Here is a 15,115-nt window from a genome sequence, read left to right as displayed (position 1 = left end):
ATTCTGGGGGAACCGTTCTTAATAGTTTCTGGTCACTAATGGTTAAACGGAAGCGTCATCGAGTCAAGACTGTGAAGGACCTCTCGAGTCTTGTCCCCAAGAAGGTCAAAGCAAAGAAGAGTAAGGGTTCGTACTTCCATGCTATCAGCTCCTATGCTCGTGCGTGCTCATCCGCTAGAATGTGAGGGTTTGTCATTCGCTGTATACGTGGGTTGGTTGATTTAACCGCTCCCGACTCGTTAGGCCTGTGTCGAGAACATGATCGGTCTTTCTTAGTCTGGTGAGCATCACTGTGCGCTTTCAGGTGGTCGAAATGCGTTGGTAGATGAGAGGGAAGCCCGCCGTCTTGAAGTTGACCCAACGGTAAAACTTTCGATATCTGGGAGTTCATTTTTTGACGGCTTCTTTAGATGACGGTAGCTGAGATCAATCGGGAAACGGAAGAAATAGAAAGGCTAGCAGCTTCAGAGCTCAAGGTCAAGAAGAGAGGTAGTATGTCAGAAAGTTCGTCGATCTCTGCGGGGTAGTTAGTGCTGAGTCGTGACAACGCAATGATCTCGGTAACCCACTGATTAGTCCTGATAAAGTTTGGTCTGTTACTAACATTCAACGAGTTTCGTCTCGGTTTCTTTGGAAATGATGCTGAAACTTTTTCCAATGAGAGTGTAAAACACCTTGGAAAACTTCTTCCGGTCAGTCCTGAACTCTTATGTATCTTTTTTTATTCCCTCTCTCGCTTTATTTTGTTGATATTTTTCGCTGTCAGGCAAGATTCGAACTGCCGAGAATTGCTCAGTACCTGAAGTGGGAGTGCTGGAAGGTGGCTGGCGAGCGGAGAAGATGAAACGCAAGTCCCAGAAGCAAGTCAAGAAAGGACTCGGCACTTCAGCTTAGACTTGTACTCTACCAAGTTCTCTACGTCGGATACATCACTCGTCTTTTGTTTGGTGAATTCATCCCCGGGTGGATGCTGGAATATTCGACTCTCTGAAGGGTGTGGTGAATCCAGATAATACTTCTTCACGGACGGGATAATGGGCTGCCATAATGCGATAGCTTTGGGAGTTATTCGCTTCAATGTAGTCTTCCATAACCTTGTGTTCTTTCAACCAGCAGTTTCGCATCTGTGAGTGGTGAAGCTAGCTAGAACCTATTCACCATGAAGTTCGCCGCTTGCCTCGCAATCGTCGCCTCCGCTGCTTTCTTGACCTTGCGTGCTCGTGAAACGGTGACTGTACAATATCTTTGGTCGACTCCGTGGCAGTCTGTTACCCTCAGTGAGGACCTAATCCTGCCTGATTATTATCAAGACCTGCAAGATCTCGGTAAACTTTGCTATCAACTGCTACATCTGTGACAAGTTCGTGTCTAGGGGTCAAGGGATACGAAACTTTTCTGTCGAGCAATCCCCCGTCAAGGTCGGCGATATCCTTCCAGAAGTGGCAGTGGAAGGTAACTTCACCAATAGGCACCATACAGACGTGTGTACAATAGATATTCACGGATGATGATTTCCGGCAGCGCTTCTGGCCAGACCTCTATAAGAGCCGTGCCTTTGGTGCTTTGCAGAAGAGCATCGAGGTTATGTGTGGGGTATACCTAAATCAGAGCGACTGGGCAGTAAGTCAGCTCGTCACGTCCTTCGTTGCACGCACGGGCGGACTTGTTGGGTATTCACCAACTTCTATATTGAGCCTCGCCACTCAGCCTGAAGGTCACCTCGTGGATGGGGTTGCCCTATTCGTGTGGGCTGTCATCGTTGACGTTGACGAGGAACCCCCACAGTCTCTCCCTCGGACGCATGTTGCTCGAGGAGCTATTGCCGCTGGTGCTGTTGGCATCGCAGGCATTCTTATAATGGTGGTATGCAGGTGGTTATGTGACACCATTGCCCAGCGATGATCCGGACTCTGACAACTCTCCTGTGGTGATGTACACCATGGACCCCCGTGGTGCGAATCCTCCTTTCGGGAAAGATAGGTAACATGTAGGTTACGTCGCAGCGCTTCCCTAAATTGAGTCATCTCGATCACCTGCAGCGAAATACAATCGTCATTGCATTACAAAATGTTAGTCGGAGCTTTACTCTAGGATGAGGAAGTTTGCATGATTTCTAGAATCTCAGCCATGAAGAGGATGCAATTGGATGCTTGACTTTGCTATCGTGATCAGGAACGCCCCGTTATTACCCGGGAGAGTTTACACTTGGCCGCCTTGGCTTTCATACTTCATCATCCCTCTGAGAAGGAGTCCGTCAGATCTTATGAATAGTGTCAGTTCGTCAGAGCGATGACGGATTTTTCACTGTCGGTCCTTCAGGCAGGAGAATCAAGAGAGCGTCCTAGGGTTCTGTGGAACTATGAGCTCCTTGTAGCGGATCCGGACTATGTTGCGGATTTCGAAAAAGATCCCATATCATCTATGATACCGCCAAGAACTTCGAAGCGGTCGGCGTCGTATGGAGCTCGAAGGATCAGCACTTGTGTTGACATCAGATTCACGACGACTCGTTCGGTGGAGCGTGAGGAACATGGGGACGGGAAGTGCGATGAGAGTGTTTGCATGGTCATGAATGTCACGTCGTCTTTCGATGGCTTCTAGATTGTCACTTGCCTTGTCGAATTGGTTGGCTTGCACTGGACCGGAACGATGGTATACTTTCTTTCTAGCCCACTCATCTCCTTCAAGAATGACTGTTGAAGCATCCGCGACCAACGATGCTCCCCCTGCGGAGGTTGCCGAAGAGAAGGCCAAGATAGTTGAACAAGTTGTTGATGCCAGAGAATTGGAGTTGCAAGCTGTGATCGGCTTCAAGGGTGCCGTTATTGATGGTATGCAGCTTCACCCAGACAATAAACATCTACTCTACCCACTAGGATGTAAGTTCAGCTGAGGTGTGCCAACATTAAGCCGGGAATGAATGAGATCATCAGGTACAGTGGTAGTTCGCAACCTCATAGAGCGGACTCAAGATTTCATGGTCGGACATGATAATCAGGTGCGGATTCTCGTCGGTTCTCATACACTCGCGCTATGCCAACCCATCAGGTTAACTGCATCACGATCTCCGATGACGGAGCTTTCGTCGCATCTGGCCAGAAAACTTTTATGGGCTTTCCCGCTGATGCGATTATTTGGGACTTTGCCACGAGGAAACCTTTACATAAGCTCAGTTTACACAAGGTCGGTAGTCTCTATTTTGTCCGGTGAACAACGTCCCCACTTGGATGGCGATGACTCAGTGATTCGATTTCATTCTGCGGTCTCCGCTCGTTAGGTGGCCGTATCATCATTGTCATTCTCTTACAACAACAAGTATCTCGCCACCCTCGGAGGTCGTGATGATAACGCGCTAGTTGTGTGGGACGTGAAGTCTGGTAGAACCCGAGGTCGTTCGTATACTCGATCTTCAATCCATTATTCAGGTCAACCCATTTGTGGGACTCCAGCTGCTGCGGACACTGCCCACACCGTGAAATTCTTCCACAATTCGGACGTTCATCTCATATCCGGGGGGAATTACCATATCCGGTGAGACGGGTGGAGAACGGCAGATCTGAAATCTGTGAGCAACGCTTTGAATCTCTTGGTATTCGTCATATTCTCTTTGCGGAGTGGAGATCGCGATGTTCGAGTTGGATCGACCGGGATTGGATATGGCTATCCACACAGGTTATGGCATCTCGATTTGAAAAACAAGAAAATCCATCCGGCTGAAGTTAGCACAGGTAAGCAACGGCAGCTTTTCAGTATCGATATCGGTGTCGTGTCCACATGGGATCTGCGATATTTATTGCCGCTCAGCCGAGGTCTCATGTATCTGATGCTCAGGAAACCTCAAAAGGGTCATCACTAACATCTGCATTTCGAAAGACGATAAGTTGGCTTACTGTGGTACACAGAGCGGCGATATTCTCGAAGTTAACCTCGATGTAAGCAGTACCCGATCGCGAAGTCTTTAAGACTGGTTTTAATTTAGCGCGGAATCTACAAGAGACTTGGACCGCACAAGCAGTGCCTCAGACAAGGCATTAGCTGCATAAGGATTTTGGACGATGGTGACTGTCTTGGCCTAGTGATTGTCATCGGTGATGAGGGCCTCTGTAGGTGATTTGATCGCCGGAAGTGGAGATGGCACTATTGTTAAGATCGAGGCTCGTACTTTCAGAGTAGCAACGAGCTGCAAGGTGAGATACTTGGCTATCCTAATGCTTCCTCTCTGTTACTAGTCTTGAAGCGCGTGATCTTTACCAATACTCCTGTTAGGTACTCGGCTGTGTCACTTCCATTGCCCTCACAGAGGACGCAACACATTTTTTCGCCTCTACCTCGTATAGCAACGTTTATTGGGTCGATGCCAGCCCGCAGGTACAAGTGATGAAATTGTCATCATCAGACCCACTTTGTGTGTTAGGATGCTATGACACCAGAGCTGCGCAATACCTGTCATCATGAGCCTATTAATCAAGTTGTCTTCCCCCATGACTTTTCTGAAGTAGGCCAGAGATGGATCAACCCGTGTTCGATCGACTGTGGTAGGTGTTCGCTACCTGCAGTAAAGAGGAAGTTCGCGTCTGGAATTCGAGGACTAGACAGGAGCTCCTGCGCATACAGGTACCCGTCGGTCCTCTCCGGAATCCCAGCGTGAACGCAGCTTTCTAGCAGGTCCCAAACGTCGAATGCTACTGCGTAGACTTCGCACACGATGGTCGCAGCATCGCAACTGGCTGGCACGATGGTGGGAGTTGCCTCAGCGACCTCTTGTAGAGTTTCCTACTATTTAGGGAAAATTCGAGCTTTCTTGCCACAATCGGGCAAATTGTTGTATGTCATAAATGATGCTCACAAAAACGGTGTTACTGCCATTACCTGCAGTTCCGATACAGGAAGGTAGGTTAACTTCGAAAGTCGCTTCTTTCAATCGACTTTAGGCTGGTGTCCGGTGGCATGGAAGGAGAAGTACGATGCTGGAGGCTAGGGAAGAACGGCCAGAGTCAAGTGATGGAATCGAGCTTAAAGGTGAGTTCCAGGATGTCTGATTTGTGGTACTTTTTATACCTTTGGTTGACAGGAACATCGCGGTAGAGTGTGGTGCATTAGACTCACATCGGATAATACTAAGGCTGTTTCTGCCAGCTCAGATGGGAGTTGCATGTGAGCGACTTTGTGGTAAAGTTGTGGAGTTTACGACGATCTCTCTGCAGCGTGTGGGACCTTGTCTCCCGCACCCGATCCTTGTGCCTTTTCGACTCGACTATGTTCAAGAGCCTAGTCTATCATCCAGACGAGACTCAGCTCGTGACCACTGGCACCGATAGGTACTAGGAGACGATCTGTGGTTATTCTCATGTCTGTTGCATTTTCCAGAAAGATCACATATTGGGATACTTTCGATGGCCAGTCGATTCGTATATTGGAAGGATCAGAAACTGCTGAGTTGTGCACCCTGTCGATGTCCAAGTAGTGAGGATTTAAATCATGTTTGTCTGACGAGGTGTTGACAGGTCGGGCTCCCATTTTGTGAGTGGCGGAGCAGACAGGATCGTCAAGGTGTGGGATTACGACGAAGGTGGATATACTCCATTTATAATCGCTCGAGATCGCCTCAAGATCAATATCCATTCAGGTGTGTGCAACTTATCGGGAGCGGGCCACAGTGGTACAATATCTTCGGTGGCCATATCGCCCGATCAGACTATGATAGTCAGCGTAGGGCATGACGGTGGTATTTTCATTTGGAAGATTCCTGAGGTGAGCTTCGATATCGTTGTAGAGGTTTGCTGACACCGGTCATCCTTAGGGGATATCTGAAAAGTGCTGTGATACGAGTAATCTGTGATGAGCATGAGTGTTATGAATTGTTCATGTTGGCGGATGAAAAGAGTTGCGTATAGAGTTAATCGGAAAACATGGACGCCCGTCGTGTGAGAGAACATTCCTGCTCTTAAGCTGATGTCGCGGAACGCGAGATAACTCACAGCAAAGGAAATGAGGACAAGCAATTGAATATCAATCCCCTGCTGAACACGATATTTCCTTGAACTGCTCGCAAGACCCCATATCAATAGCAGCCAATCGTTGAGGCCAAGCTATGCTGCTAGATGTGTTTTTTAAACTTCCAACACAAGTGAATCAGGTTTCAAGTTTGGAAAACGTGTTAGTTGACGCTGCATGGTATGGCAATGTTACGTGTACTACGTAGCCAGACAATCGATTCAAATGGATACACATGGATGGTTTTGAAACTACTGATACCTAGCTAGTTAGAGCTGATCACAAGCGCAGTGTATGTCAGAACCTTCGCATAAGTAAGGAGGCCCATTGTCCAAGTTACATTGCCCACCGCGAATCTCTGCTTGACAGAAGTAATGTGAGTCTACCACTGAGCAGTTTCCCGATGGGTTGCGAAATTCACGCGGCTCTTCTTCGAAACACCCGCAGAGGTGGCGTGTATCGTAACACATTGGGGGTGTTTGGTCTAGCTGGCACCATGAGCCTGGGCGAATATCCGAACAAGTGGCATGCGCCTCAGCCGCAAGAGCGGGTGTTCCGCAGTACAAGTTATCACCCACCACCGATAGTGAAGTGCCCATCTCCAAGTCAGGTGAGATTTCGTTCATAACGGCGAGAGAACCGTTATCGCCAGCCCGAGCAGGGTTTGTTAACAAGACAGCCACAGTGTTCGTCGCTGTTACTCTAGATAGCGTCGTTTGACCACGAAGATTCGGAGTCAGTGGGGGAGTAACTGACGAGGATAATTCCCTCATTACAAAATAGCTCCACAGTGAAGCCGCCAAGATTTCACGCGAGTTTCACCATTCAAAGGTGAAATTTACTATTCTCATCCTATCAAACGCGAACGCACTATATGAGGAATCATCTCACTTGTAGTTGTCACATTCATCCTTGGACCGTCCCGGATTGGGGGAAAGGTGGCGGTCCTCCCTAATTCGACATAGGGGTTCCACTTCCAACAAGAACTGACCCTGGTGTTATCCCTGCACCAGAAGCAAGCTCCGTCAACACAGTGTTCGATTTTGGTAACGTTGTTCCCACACGCCTGTTGCGACACACCGCAGTTAGCATCGAACTGGCATACATAATAATGCCCACGAGACGCACAGCCAACGAGTTCCACTTGATCAGACAACATGATTCTGACGTCCTCGATATCTCTCGGAGTCCACGTCTTCTCAGCGTCTGGCCGGTTTAGCGAAGTCAGTCCACAGCCATCCTCGCCCAAAGTCTCAAGATATTGAAGATACCAAAACCACACGGCACAAGTCTGGTCGAATTCGCGATATCCGTCTCCACATTGGAATCCACCGAAACCGAATGCCATGGTTGTTCGAGACGGGTCGGTTCTGAGGAATTCCCCTGTAGCGGACAGTCCTTCGGCAAGTAGCAATGCGGTGGCCGCTAAATCTATGTCCCACACCAGGGGTGGAAGCCCGTGGATGCACCGATACAAGTTAATCTCGTCCATCCATCGCTGTTGTGAATCAGTATTAGCGGCAAGTACAGCGGTAGGCAGGAGAGCTACGAGGAGAAGCACGTAGGGATACATACGACGAGCATGAGTCGAAGGGCACGCCAAGGAGTAGGAAAGGATTTTGATAACGGGTACTGAGAAAAACCGACTGATTCGCCACTCAACAGTAAGAGAGAAATAGTGGACAATCATGCTGAAAATGGAGTGAACTGAAAGAAAGTTGACGCTCAGAGAACGAGCAGAAGAACCCTCATCCAGAATAATGCGACAATCACACAACCGATGAGTTTCCAAGTCCATCGGAGACTCTAACATTGCAAGAAGCCTGTGAGGCATCATACTACCTCAATCAAAACACCCGCGGGTCTGGGAGGTAGAGTCAAGGACCGCCAAGTCTCTCCCCAAGTCGTATGCTCCTTGATCTTCTTCACACCCTCTCCCAATAAAGACACACCTATAAAAAACCAGAAGGCAGTTCACCCCCATTGGCAGATAGCTCACTGGGTGGAGACATCACCAGTATTGCACTCACCAAACCCGGCAAATCATGTCCGCTATCACTCACGGCTCTGCGGTGTCCAGCCATCTTTACCCCCCTGTACTCTATCTCCGATAGGCGGATACGTTCCAACACGTCCCTCACCAGGCGTTGCTTCCCACCAGGCGTCCCTCACCAGACTGTTGAAAGTTGTCTCTTCCGCTGTGCAGTTGCAGCAGGGTCAGCGTGCCCACCACCGATAGGCTTCTCTTGTTCTTGCTTCGCGCCGCCTTATCCAATACCTGATCATCTCTATCGCTACTTATCTAGCCTCCCCTATGCCGAACTAGTGTCGGATATCGTTTCGGCGCATTCTTCCTCCACTGGTTTACCATCCACGCTTCCCCAGTCGTCCAAATGAGCTCCATCTGGAGAGCTGCCACCTACCCGGTCAGCAGCTGATGTTGCCGACATTATTACGAGTTGTCTACTTCAGCAAACGTTAGGAGCTAAGACACATAGGAGTCATAGGACCCTCACGAGCACCCAATGATAAGACAGTAGATCACATTTCAAGGCGTGCGCTGACTGCAAAACGTGAGGGAAGGGAAGCGTAGAGCGTAAGATATGGTTGACTTCTCACGTTGGCAACAATCAATCCCAATACTTAAGTTGTCTAACCCGACTTGAGACTAGCGCTCGCTGAAGACTAGTGGTTACTAGCAGGACTTGCTAGTGGTGGCTGCTCAGTTATTGTCCTTATCCGTATCGGTATTATGTCTCATAGGAGCTCCTCTGCTGCCTCAGACCTGCAGACGATTCTTAAGATTACCAGTGCCGTCTGTTTAGTAGCTGCAGCTGGCTACGGCGCCTATAGGGTTTATCGTGGTCATCGGGAGGACTTCGAAAATGAAAGTGATTGCGGCACCAACCAGAACGACGGCGACCAGGCAGCAGCGAACACTCCTGCGGGTCCACCTAAAGGCCCATCGACGACAGAAAGTGATTCCCCGGATGAAGCTGAGGCACCTCCTTCCGCAAGTAAAATTTTCGAAGCACCAGATGAGCTCAAACTGACAGAGTAGTGCTTGTTTTCACCGCACGAACCGAACAGGCTTCTCTCGGCCCTAGGTCAGAGCGTGCACCTACAACTTCGAGCGGCTCGAAATTGAAGACCGAGTTTGATAATTCCTCCAGTGAGAGTGGGAATGGACAGGTTACTGGAGCTGCGACTAAGTACTACTAGCTCGAAGTGTTGATCGGTGTTTTATTTTTGTGCAGCATACGTCAGGGTGGAAGCCTTCTGGACGAGTCACGGTCTTTGAAACGGAGTAAGCAGAAGCTGGTCGACGAGGTGGACAGGTAGGAGAAAGGTGGACACAAGGTGAACTGCTATGGGGCTGATGTCAGTTTATTACGCAATATCGCAGCCCATGGTCAGTACCCACCAGCTGATATGGTCGATCGTCTGCGTGCATTGATCGCTGAGGTACCTCAACGATAGGCACGACTTCATATAACGTTGCCTTTTCGTGAGGTACATGTCCGAATGGGAGAGTCTGGGCTTCGCAACGTTAAACAACTATCCAATGCCCTGTCATTCGTCACCAGTGAATGGCTGTTCTACCACACTCGTGAGTCTTCGCGAGCCTTGCATTCGCGTATTGTTCAACGTCCGGTCAGTTCGAACATGCCCGGAGCTGACATGGTCCGGTGTCTCTGGGTATATGAATCAGGCCTTCACTGACGATAAGGAGAAGGAGATGGCCGATAGACTCGCCAGGACCTTCAAAAGGTAATGCAGTCGTGAGGCATTGTTCTCATGCGTTTGTTCTCATTGTAGGGCATTTTGGGATTTGCATAGGGAAGACCTGCAGAAGCGGCCCCCAGATTACTCCTTCGTTTTCGCCAGGTTGTCGGAGCTACGGTCGAGAATGTGCAGTTTTTTGCCCCAAGTCCGAGCGGATCTGGTATTTTTAGTGGTATTCATCAGTGCCTAGTATTTCAGGCAAGGCAGACTGAGTTCGCCTCTCGCCTGGACCTGGAGCTTCTCAAGCAGCAGATAGAACATCAAGCGTTTGACCGGGAGACATTCGTGCAGGTAAATAGTAGATTGCGTTCTGAGACACTCGCTCTGCTCATTCCGAAACATCATGGCAGTTCTGTATGATCGTGGCATGATTAGAAACGGTTCAGTATTATACCTAAAGCATCAACGACCACTGGGTTAGGGGCGATACGTTGCTCGTTATAGTATCGTCTTCGCAGGTGCTCAGAGTCGTGGTAGACATGTTGTATCGTCTGGAGTCCCCGGCATCACACAAGAAAACTGTTCAATGGTTCGAGGAAGATATAATGAAGAAGCCATCCCTCAGCGAATACGGTTCTGCCGAGGTACAAGTTGTCGCACTAGTATCTTGCGAGTTAGTCTATATTCAGGATGCTATGAAGGCGTTCCACGAGGAGATAGTTGACTCTCTGTCTTTCCTATTCGAGCAGTGTGACGTTTTAGAGGCTGAGCTGCAGAGTTACAGGACTACACAGGTATCACGACGCTTTGGAGCGCACTCGCTGAATCGCGCTGCTATACAGGTCTCGATGAAGGAGAGGAGACAACTTGAATTTGAACATTTCATGCGGGTAATACGTTGATGATCGTATCTTGCCGTGGTCAAGGCGTTCGTCAGATGATTGATGTCGGCGTGGTAGATCTGTCCGCGTCAAAGAAAATGTTTCGTAATGGCCTCTTGAAACTCGGTGACAACGCGCAGAGTATTGTGGAAGCTAGTCTGCAGTCGGAAGCACTCATGCATCAACTGGCGGGCCGGTGAGTTCGACGATATGTGAGAGTGAGCTCTTCTTATAGTAAGCTCATCCGTCAGACTACTCCTCTTGGAACTAGCCGAGTTATGCTGCCATGGCGTTGACAAGGAGACCTTGCATGACAGCCATGAGGTAGTGGAGCTTCTCGCGTTCAGGGAGTCACTTGTTCGTACGCGATAGATACCTGAACCTTTGAGACCCGATACTTCGCGTTTGATCCAGTTTGCTCACGAGTTGATGGCCACGGCTGAGCTTGCTGCGATCGCTGTTGTTCTGCACCAATTCAAGTTATCGTCAAAACTCACGACCAATGTTGCAGTCATGACACGTATGTTCGAAAGACTCTGGAGGGTTATTGAGGCTAAGAGTGTAGGACTGTACGGGTCTTGGTTGGCTGATGTCTCTATCTCAAGGTTCTGGCAACGCTCCCTGAAAAGCAGCTTCCTGGGAGACAGGCCAATAGGGCTCCAGGGGAAAGTAGTTCGGAGTCACAGCATGACGAGACGACCTCTGATGAGCTGCTGCACGAGATAATCACCGCAATGTCTGAGGTAGAAAGCTGTAACCATTGGACCGTGTAAGGCACTGATACCAGGTTGGATTGGACATCAGGACTGAGCTGATTGAGAATGGCAAGATTGACAGGATGATCGTTGCACTCAACGGGTGACTGAGGTTCATTTGCTCGTTTCCTGTGGAGTGTGGGCTTCGTCAGATGTCAGCGAGATATTGAGAAGCCGTCGACTCAACAAACTGCGGTTATACGACTGCTTTCCTCGAGGGTTCAGAAGTCGTTCGAAGCTGCACTCGAGAAAGCGGGTGAACCTTCGTCCCGTGTGTCCGGGGCTACATCAGCCTCGACGGCCAGTGGAAGTACTGAGGCTGCTACTGCATCGGATAGTGGTGGTGAAGGTAGAACGATGTTGCTGCACTGGAGAGGAAGATGGAACGAGGGTGTCATTACGACTCAGTTCCGAAAAGTCCGAGGACACCTCTTGCACGCGACTCACCCGCTAATACGGAAGCTGCACGGGAGCGTCTTGCAATGCTGTTACTACCTCGTGGATGCCTAGGTGATAACCAACCATCGTGGTGTGAGGAAATCTCGAATGTTCTCATGTTGCCAGGAAGCCAGCCATGGACGCTAGCGTTGGTTGAAGGCAAGATGCGACAGCTCTTACAAGTCTTCTTGTCGTTCGTCGGGGACCATATGTGTGTGTAAGTGTGTACTACCAGTTGGTTCATCAGACGGCTATTCAATGCTCGGCTCAATCGGTTCATTGCTTGAGATACTGTGATATGGGCAGCTTTGTCTTTGCTAGTTACGCGCCGATATATGTGCAGACCTTCCGGGCTGAAATTGAGCGAATGCATCAAGATCGAGACCGTCTTGGTAACGTTACGAGCGAGTCGGGGTCGGGTATAATACGACACAGAGGAGGTGGAGAATGGCAGTTGATATGTGGTTCATCATTAGCACCCTTCAGGTTCGGTATAGATCCACTCTGATCGATTTATCTCAGATCGTATGATTACTCTGTACTGCTTCCCTTATGGTGTTAAATCCTCTATTTTGTCTCAGATATAATATAATTGAGTTACGGATTGATACTCCTTTCGCTTCGGCAGTTTTATTTTTCTTACTCTCACCCAGCATGGGGAGCATGTTCAGCGTGGTTCCGCGCAATTTTCAGTCGAACAAAAAACTGGTCGTTGTTGGTAAAAATAGCTTCTCGGATTCATCTCACGATGCACGATGATTAACAATCAGGTGGAGGCTATGCTGGACAAGGCGCCACCATGTTGGCACAAGATCTTTTTGCGGGAGTAACACAAATCGAGGCGCGCTATGCTGGTTTGGTGCACAAGGTGAGAGTTGCGCCATCGTCACGACCTGCCATTCCAGGTCTTGTTCAGATTGGTGGGGTCCGTGCTTGCGTCCGACCAGAGTGGGGTAAGCACATGGTCATCCCTCAGGATACCTTGTTCAAGTCGAACGTTCAGCAGATTTTTAAACCTGTAATACTAGCTTTGTGGTGCTCGTGGGTATGGACCTCTCCTAGGCGGTTGGACTCGATGTAGCAAATAGCGCTGTACTCGTGGACGGTGGTCAAACCGTTCCTTATGACTATTTGGTCATCGCTACTGGCGCCGTCAATAGTGGCCCTGCTGATCCTCCCGTCAGTAAGTCTCAGGCCAGGTTCGGACTATAGGATCATAGTTCTTCCTATTAGCACACACCATGACCAAGCAGATTCTCGACTTCTACGAGGAAACCGCCAGAGCCATTGAGGAGGCGAAAGACATAGTATAGCGGTGACTGTTGTGGGGTGCGGTATCGTTTGCATGTAGATGTTCATTGGTGGTGGGCCTGTGGCTATTGAGATTATCGGGGAAATAAACCAGAAGTATCCCAGCAAGAAGCTGAGTATCATCACGAAGGGGAACCGAATCCTCCAGCCTGGAGCTCCCAAGGGCCACGAAGGGTAGGCAGTTAATATTTTCTTCTCGGTGTGCGAACCTGTCCTCTCCCAGGTTTTTACCGTCGGAGTTTATTTCCCAAGTCGAATCTGAATTAAAGGAGCTTGGTGTAGTCAACGTTGAGCGGCTCTGCATTGTTGATGTATTTATGTGACAGGTCTATATTCGATCTGGGGTCACCACCAAGAGCATTACTAAAGAACAGTTCAAGGGCAAACCTTTCCTCAAAAGTAGTTGCAGCTTTGATGTCGAAGTTTTTCCATTCTCGCTCCATAGAGCCCGGCGTGGTTCATTTCTCTGACGGAAGTTCAGCAAATCCTGACCTGATATTCTGGTGCACGGGGTAGGTCTACATCATTACGGGAGGCTGGTTGGCGATGCTTCTCGTATGAAAGGTCAGAACCCAACACCAGTTGGCTCCGTGACAGTGCCGGTTTTTCTGATGATACTTTCGATCAACGTGGACGGGTTAAAGTCGATGACTACCTTCACGTGAGAGTCTCCCTCGATGCAACGGCTGATAATCGTTGGAATCTCAGGTGGCTGGACATCAGAACATCTTTGCCATTGGGGATTGCAACACTGTGAGTCTCGAGTATGTTGAGAATCTTTGGTGAGCAGCTTTCAAGGTTAACGAAGAGAAGATGATGGCCACTGCCGGCACTTATGTGGGGAAGCCCCCGAACTGGCCTAAAGGTCAAGCTGACACGGCTCTAGAGAACATAGTCCAGCAAGAGCTGGGCTCATCGCCGAGAATGTAAGCCTCATCATCGTGTGACAGCAGTGACCGTGTTAGTGCAGGTATCGGCGTCCAGATATCATCCATATGGCGATAACACTCGGCCACTTGCGTGGAGTAACTACTGGGGTAGTAAGGGTCTCTCTTTGACTCGAATTATTTCCGTGTTGCTATTAGCTTCCTGCTCCAGCGGCTCAGCTGAAGAGTGAACAGTTCTTTGTTGACAAGCAATGGCACTTGGCCAGGAAGGCGGAACCGCATCTCTACAGACTAGATCCTGCCGAAAAGATCGGCCATCACTGAGAATCACAGCATTCTGCCGATAATCTGGGTAATTTCTCTAGTGAAAACGTTCATGATATCACTGAGTACACAGCCCTTTACATGTCTTGTCGCTGATGAGTATGTGGCGCATCGTCATTTGTTGCTAGAGTGGTCGTAGTTTTGTTCGTGGTTGGGGCTCATTGTTGCGCTTGGTGTCGACAATTTTCGGGTAATGGGTAGAGGCTATCACTAGTTGATCCGGCAGACTGGCGATACATGTAATCTGTAGTAACACGATCTTGGTGACCTCCCCGTTGGGTCTGAGATCGAGCTGCACGTACCTCCAGCTTTACTCGCTGAGATTCGGCAGTGCGAGTGTGTATCGGAGTTCAACATTTTCATTTTGGATATCTTCGAACTCGAATTCCACTTCAAGAATTACTCCTCTCGGACCTATCTGTCATCGACGGTTCTGCGTGTAGCCGATTATGGCTCAACGGAGATATTGCAAGTAGCTGTAACATCCTCCCTTGCATCTAGAGGCGGCTCTCATCCACCCGCTGACGTGGCACGATGATTGGTTCATGTGGATGATGACGCACAGCGAATTCTACATATTGGGGGTATCGTATCTGAGGAAGCGTCCATGTTAGAGGGACGTCACTGGAATTTAAAAGGGAAAATCCCTCTCGTGGGGGATTCATAACAACCTTGGTGATGTTGGGGATTACCACCACAACCTTCCGGATCGCTTCCTGGGAAAAGTTATGAATAATCGCTACTAGGGATTCGCTAAGCATAGAATCTAGACGCTCAATACATCCTCACCTACTGTCAG

The 15,115-nt window shown here is 49.2% G+C and overlaps 3 protein-coding genes across 3 annotated transcripts; all 3 read left to right on the top strand.

The window, feature by feature from the left end:
• Positions 1 to 33: 33 nt before the first annotated feature.
• On the top strand, positions 34 to 925 carry Pmar_PMAR019849 (hypothetical protein). Its single transcript, XM_002786125.1, has 4 exons — positions 34 to 120; positions 305 to 363; positions 411 to 489; positions 767 to 925. Exons 1-4 carry the CDS (start codon positions 39 to 41, stop codon positions 892 to 894), a joined length of 348 nt encoding a protein of 115 aa, XP_002786171.1. The 5' UTR covers positions 34 to 38; the 3' UTR covers positions 895 to 925.
• Positions 926 to 2,689: 1,764 nt separating this feature from the next.
• Pmar_PMAR019848 (WD-repeat protein, putative) lies at positions 2,690 to 5,839 on the top strand (the record flags this gene model as incomplete). Its single annotated transcript, XM_002786124.1, has 21 exons — positions 2,690 to 2,879; positions 2,934 to 2,998; positions 3,049 to 3,183; positions 3,278 to 3,377; positions 3,426 to 3,531; positions 3,673 to 3,728; positions 3,832 to 3,932; positions 3,980 to 4,058; positions 4,108 to 4,187; positions 4,267 to 4,368; positions 4,415 to 4,495; positions 4,540 to 4,614; positions 4,666 to 4,738; positions 4,785 to 4,890; positions 4,932 to 5,019; positions 5,072 to 5,154; positions 5,205 to 5,318; positions 5,368 to 5,460; positions 5,505 to 5,569; positions 5,627 to 5,751; positions 5,801 to 5,839. The coding sequence occupies 21 exons, from the start codon at positions 2,690 to 2,692 to the stop codon at positions 5,837 to 5,839; spliced, it is 1,956 nt and encodes a 651-aa protein (XP_002786170.1).
• Positions 5,840 to 8,718: 2,879 nt separating this feature from the next.
• On the top strand, positions 8,719 to 14,466 carry Pmar_PMAR019847 (apoptosis-inducing factor, putative). Its single transcript, XM_002786123.1, has 33 exons — positions 8,719 to 9,051; positions 9,102 to 9,206; positions 9,252 to 9,332; positions 9,381 to 9,459; positions 9,508 to 9,604; positions 9,654 to 9,765; positions 9,814 to 9,940; positions 9,979 to 10,071; positions 10,239 to 10,364; positions 10,410 to 10,514; positions 10,563 to 10,610; positions 10,658 to 10,797; positions 10,853 to 10,925; positions 10,974 to 11,162; positions 11,207 to 11,344; positions 11,389 to 11,459; positions 11,509 to 11,705; positions 11,765 to 11,866; positions 11,921 to 12,011; positions 12,116 to 12,186; positions 12,565 to 12,662; positions 12,711 to 12,812; positions 12,857 to 12,977; positions 13,028 to 13,101; positions 13,146 to 13,279; positions 13,329 to 13,383; positions 13,432 to 13,504; positions 13,551 to 13,617; positions 13,670 to 13,766; positions 13,814 to 13,858; positions 13,904 to 14,031; positions 14,076 to 14,142; positions 14,191 to 14,466. Exons 1-33 carry the CDS (start codon positions 8,747 to 8,749, stop codon positions 14,314 to 14,316), a joined length of 3,537 nt encoding a protein of 1,178 aa, XP_002786169.1. The 5' UTR covers positions 8,719 to 8,746; the 3' UTR covers positions 14,317 to 14,466.
• The last annotated feature ends 649 nt before the right edge of the window (positions 14,467 to 15,115 follow it).

The sequence above is a fragment of the Perkinsus marinus genome (genome assembly GCF_000006405.1).
Source record: "Perkinsus marinus ATCC 50983 genomic scaffold scf_1104296931854, whole genome shotgun sequence".
NCBI lineage: Eukaryota > Perkinsozoa > Perkinsida > Perkinsidae > Perkinsus > Perkinsus marinus.
The sequence above is the reverse complement of the archived record's forward strand: the minus strand, read 5'-3'. Positions and strand labels throughout refer to the sequence as shown.

Coding starts and splice junctions, on each gene's coding strand:
- Pmar_PMAR019849 (XM_002786125.1), top strand. CDS start 39: ATGGTTAAACGGAAGCGTCATCGAGTCAAGACTGTGAAGGACCTCTCG. Junction 364..410: donor GTCTTGAAGTTGACCCAACG/GTAAAACTTTCG, acceptor CGGCTTCTTTAG/ATGACGGTAGCTGAGATCAA. Junction 490..766: donor GCTCAAGGTCAAGAAGAGAG/GTAGTATGTCAG, acceptor TTTCGCTGTCAG/GCAAGATTCGAACTGCCGAG.
- Pmar_PMAR019847 (XM_002786123.1), top strand. CDS start 8,747: ATGTCTCATAGGAGCTCCTCTGCTGCCTCAGACCTGCAGACGATTCTT. Junction 9,460..9,507: donor TGCGTGCATTGATCGCTGAG/GTACCTCAACGA, acceptor CCTTTTCGTGAG/GTACATGTCCGAATGGGAGA. Junction 13,384..13,431: donor CTGAATTAAAGGAGCTTGGT/GTAGTCAACGTT, acceptor TTTATGTGACAG/GTCTATATTCGATCTGGGGT.